Consider the following 5,404-nt stretch of genomic DNA (forward strand, 5'->3'; position numbering starts at 1 on the left):
ATTGATGAACTAATTGAGCAAGTTCACAAAAAATATTGCTCCCGAATTACATATTTTTTATTAGATGACTAGGCTCGACGGCTTCTTTAGACGTACAAAAGCAATATTTTGTCTAAAATTTTATATGTTGTATATGAGGATATTGAAAAACTTCTGAAAACCCGATTTTAGAAACCTGAGGATCCTGAAAGACGAAAAATATATACATACGTAAATTTTCAATTTTAAACATGTCTATGAGCAAGCTATAGGTTTAACAAATAAACAAATTTGTCTGTGATTTTTTGGTAGAATCGTTGATCGAATAAAACTTCTGTAAGAAACATGCCGATAAACGAAGTATTGAGTAGTTACTAAATTTTGTTGACATATTGAATGCCCTGCGAAATAATGAATGGTCAAATACCTGCATGTACGAATACATGATGTAATAACATTGCATTATGGTGCACATATGTATACAAATATTTGTAGATACCTACGGTGATAGATATATGCCGGTGTAATGGCAAATTGGATAAAGTTTTAATACCCTTACGCTGATTGTGCTCATCTATATATTTTTTATTTTTTCGAGGAACTTTGGCTAAACAATATCTTTTTTTTATGAAGTAGAATATATAGCCAAAGTTAAACAATCACAACTACACATACGACATATTTGCACAGGCACGTATACATACTTATGCACTCAAGTCAAATACCACGCTTACATTTTTATTTAAAAGATTCGTTTCTGTAAAAAATAGAATATCGGCAGCGACTTCTCCTAATCCTGCATATTTATTCAATTTTGCTTTCAGAACCTTCCAAAAAATGGCTTAGACTGTTAGTGCTGAACAAAGTAACTTTACATTTACTGTCCTAAATTTCGACTGCTTGACGCCTCAATGCATAGAATTTGCGACGACTCAGGGTGGCTACATCGAATATGAGTATATCCCTCCCCCAGAGTTAGCTCTTTCAGCAGAAGTGAGGTAGGTGGAAGTAGCGTGCAGTAACGGCTTAAAAAAAAGCAGTTAGTTCATTTATAACACATTGAAAATATAACTGACATTTCTTTTTGGCTTTTTGTTGTGCCGGTATTGCCCAGGTATATATTAAAACAAAGCGTTCATTGCCCTTTACGGCAGGATACAAGTATAACTGCATAAAGTTAAAAATTGCAATAAAAACTTGTCATATGACGAACATAGGTCTGCATTACTTTGTTTTTGTTATCACCGTAGCAGCAATACCAGAGCAGTAGTTACTGCGCCAGCTACTGCTCAGGAGCAGCTGGTGCTCTACAATGTTGCACTCAATGTCATCGATTTTACAAAACGCAGCCAATGGCATGTCGACCTAGCGTACACCCAACTACCAGCTTTAGTACATTTGCGAAATACAAGAACAACTTACTTAAGCACAGTTTTTATAGTGTTGTTTTGGCTGCTATTTCCGGTTGCACGGATGAGCCGGCTTCCTGCAACCCTTGCTGTGAAGTAGCCTCATTTCTCACATTTACAGACGCCATGATGGTGAGCAACAATGTTGCGCGACCGAGTTTCCCAGTTTCGGAGCATTAATGTAGAGGTTCACATGCACGCTTACACGCATAAATATGTTTGGGTATAGCTTGTGCAAGTGTGCATTTATTTTTTCCATTGAATGCAGCACATGCTCAATAACACGTTGTTCCATGCACTTTCACTAAACGAAACCACAATCTAAAATATTGTTCACGCAACCAGACATCCACTAGAATAACAATTGGCTCTCCTGTTGTTCTCTGGATTTGCACGACACGTGCGCGGCAATTAGCAGACTACTGTACAACTTATTTGCGAGTAAATATTTCAACTTGCTCCTTTTCGGTCCTACATGCATTTGAGTTCAACTCTTAGCAGCCCCAATGGACTTTGTAAAATTACTTTGACCGATATAATATCATGGTAGTCTCCCCGAAGACGCTTCTTTTTACTCCTTACACGTTTTCGGCGCGAAACTTTTCCCCCCTTTTAGATGCAACCATTTTGTATTTAAAACTCCTCTCCCCTCAACCCTAAACCATGTTATTAAAGCGACAGTACAGAGATTTCTATTTACACACTTAGGAAGCTTTATGTTCAGCCCATGACACGTTTGTGCCTCAAAATTTGAAGGGCCACCTCCCCATTCCAACTGTGCGTAGCACTATCTGCCTCCTTCCATTCCACCCTTGTATGTTGCGGCTTTACAACAAAACAAATTTAATTTACATGATTTCACACTAATCGGTTGAAGAACTTACAGAAGTTTTTCATCTTATATTATTCAAATATTTACTTACCTGCTCCAAATTTAGCAAAAACCTTCGTTTAGTGCTCTTTTTATTAACTTATAAAACATTAAATGCAAGGAATCCTGTAATTTTTCACTACTACGTCGTCTACTGCTGCAACCTACATTTTTTGTCTTTCGTTGCTACTTCTTTCTGCATCTACTTTGTAGCAAATGGCCTTGCCGACGTCGCTGCTATCAACATCGTTGTTGCCGCCATTGTTCCTACTGCCACAGCTACTGTTATTACCAGCAACATTGTTGTTTTAAATGCACGCAATTTTTCTTAATCGGGTATTTGTTGAATCTATAGCTACACCGAACTTTCTAAGATTATTGGCACGAGCTACGTCAAGAAATCGCTCATCAATTCAATAGTGCCGTTTCGAACTTTTAATTAAATTACATTCTTTATAAATTATAATAATCTGACAGCAATCTTGGCGTTTTATTTTGACTAAAATTCGCAGCATCGTTGGCAACGCTTTGCTACAATCCTATCAGCGCTGCCAGATAAAGCAATTTCAAAATAATACGAAAGAGAGACATTTAAGAAACAAATAAGTTGAGAAACCCATTCCAACCGAAATTGAAATCGTTGTTTGTTTTTAAAAACTTACTCAGCATTGTACATCAGCAGACGATTTATGTCTGTGATATACTAAAAAAATATTAAAATATTTTAAATATGTAAACCAAATATATAAATATTAAAAATATTTTCATATTCAAAGAATGTGCCAATTCGCGGTTAATAGGCAAAGCAAAGACATAATTGAGCCCTATTTATACACAATAATTTACCATTTAATATTGATACGCTTTTCTACATGTAAAACGTTTTTTTATGATTTCTGCAAGTTCGATCACACGATCATAGATTGCTTAATAAAATTCCAAACTAATGTTACGGTATACAGAAACTATCATTATGGTGCTCACACTCACCAACGTACGCCCATATCAGCTAACACTATGGAACAAATGAGAGCCCCATGTAGTATCGTAGCTGATTGACATGGGATTTTGGATTGATTTCGTAGAATCGTGTCAGCTGATTGTTCTCTCACCACATAGTGTTGCCATACAGTACATTTCGAAATCATTTACAAAATAAACTTAGAAAAAATTTATTTTTTATTAAAATATCATAAAAACAATGTTGAATAATGTTAACTATAGATAAATAAACTATTTGCAGTTGTTGATTTTTGGCTTTGCTTAATTAAACATTGAAAAATTGTAACTGATAGCGCGGATATGTGTAAATGTGTGTATGCAAAAATATCAATGGCAACATTGTGTAGATGCAACCAAACACAAACCCACACAAACCGATGTATTGTGTAATATGTAACTACAAGAAGGCAGTTGTTTTCTACGGAATAAGTTTTGCTCAATTTTGTGTATCCTACGGGCAACGGAGAGGAACTATGATACTTTGGTGAGTGTGAGCACCATTAGGTTTCTCTATTCACCATTTCTCCGCTCACCATCTCTATGCTTTTCTAACATTCTTAACTTCTTTCTTGTCATCTGGCACTCATGTTTTTATTTAAGTGAATGATGTAACTCGGTATTGCCAATAGTTTCGCAAGTGTTCCTGATTTGTCACAATATATTCAAAAAATCGCCCAGAGAAAAGATTCGATCATGCAGAACTTCCCGGCTGAAATTCATAAATAAAGAAAATTGTAACCTTTGTTCTAATTTTACATATTTTACATAAGACTTTGGTACTAGGAAGCAGTTAGTCAATTTTGTTCAACCACTACCATATGCGGAATGTATTAGAAAACTCATATATTTCAAATTAACAAATAATCTTCTAAATTGGATTGAATGTAATAAAGTCAGTGTCTATTCACAATAACTTTTTTTCAAAATTATAAAATAAAATCAATAAAAAAATTTAAAACTAAATTGCAATGAAAATTGACAGATACATGTTTCTCCTCGTCAAACTCTCAAATTTCTTTGGTAGATAATTGTGCCCGGAAAAATACCCGAACACAACTATTAGACTTTTACAAATATCGAATAGTATGGCATCACAGTGTAACATAGGTTTAGAAAGTTTGACAATTCGCACGGCATAAAAGTCCGGCAAAAATAAGGTTAGTGAGTGAAATATTAGAAATAAATAGTTTATTTTTTTATACAAATATTTTATTTTGATTTAACCAATATTTTATTAGATATTATGTCTACGGAGGATTTCTATCTACGTTACTACGTAGGTCACAAGGGCAAGTTCGGACATGAATTCCTGGAGTTCGAATTCCGGCCAGACGGTAAACTGCGCTATGCCAACAACTCAAATTATAAGAACGACACAATGATCCGAAAGGAGGCCTTTGTGCATCAGTCTGTAATGGAAGAATTAAAAAGAATAATTTTAGATTCAGAAATTATGGCCGAAGATGATTCGCCTTGGCCACCACCGGATCGAGTGGGCAGACAGGTTAGTGAGAAAAACTAAAGCCTCCATACAAGGGTATACATTTAAAATCTGTTTAATATCTAGGAACTGGAAATTGTCATTGGCGATGAACATATATCCTTCACAACATCGAAGACCGGCTCTCTGGTTGATGTCAATCGGTCAAAAGATCCTGAAGGTCTACGTTGCTTCTATTATTTGGTGCAAGATTTAAAGTGCTTAGTATTTTCACTAATTGGACTGCACTTCAAAATTAAGCCTATATAATATTTTAATTTAGTAGTACTCTCTTTACGTATTTAATTTTCCATTTTATATTTGCTTACATCTCAATATAAATGTAAACTGTAAACATCTCCATATAAGCTCTTATTTTGCATTTTTTTATTTTATTGATATTTATATTTGTTATGCAGCATATTTTTTGCATTAGCCACCGGAATCTAAGGTGCTTATTTAAAGTATACAAGAATGTATCTTGGCTTGCAAAGCGGCTGTTGTAACAAGATCGCTAAAACTTGCTCAATACGGCCAAGCTGGAAGTATATAAATCGCATACGAAACAAGAGCATATGAAGGTTGTTTTTTAGGACAAGACCGACCGTAACTTACTGGACCGGACAGTATTTAGACAGTCTATAAACGACATTCACCGGGAGA

At 35.1% G+C, this 5,404-nt stretch overlaps 1 protein-coding gene across 1 annotated transcript; it reads left to right on the forward strand.

Annotated features, from left to right (window-relative positions):
* Positions 1 to 4,313: 4,313 nt before the first annotated feature.
* Positions 4,314 to 5,109, forward strand: LOC129244864 (protein mago nashi). Its single transcript, XM_054882752.1, has 3 exons — positions 4,314 to 4,418; positions 4,500 to 4,765; positions 4,829 to 5,109. Exons 2-3 carry the CDS (start codon positions 4,505 to 4,507, stop codon positions 5,009 to 5,011), a joined length of 444 nt encoding a protein of 147 aa, XP_054738727.1. The 5' UTR covers positions 4,314 to 4,418; positions 4,500 to 4,504; the 3' UTR covers positions 5,012 to 5,109.
* Positions 5,110 to 5,404: the final 295 nt, after the last annotated feature.

The sequence above is a fragment of the Anastrepha obliqua genome, chromosome 4 (genome assembly GCF_027943255.1).
Source record: "Anastrepha obliqua isolate idAnaObli1 chromosome 4, idAnaObli1_1.0, whole genome shotgun sequence".
In the NCBI taxonomy this organism is placed as follows: domain Eukaryota; kingdom Metazoa; phylum Arthropoda; class Insecta; order Diptera; family Tephritidae; genus Anastrepha; species Anastrepha obliqua.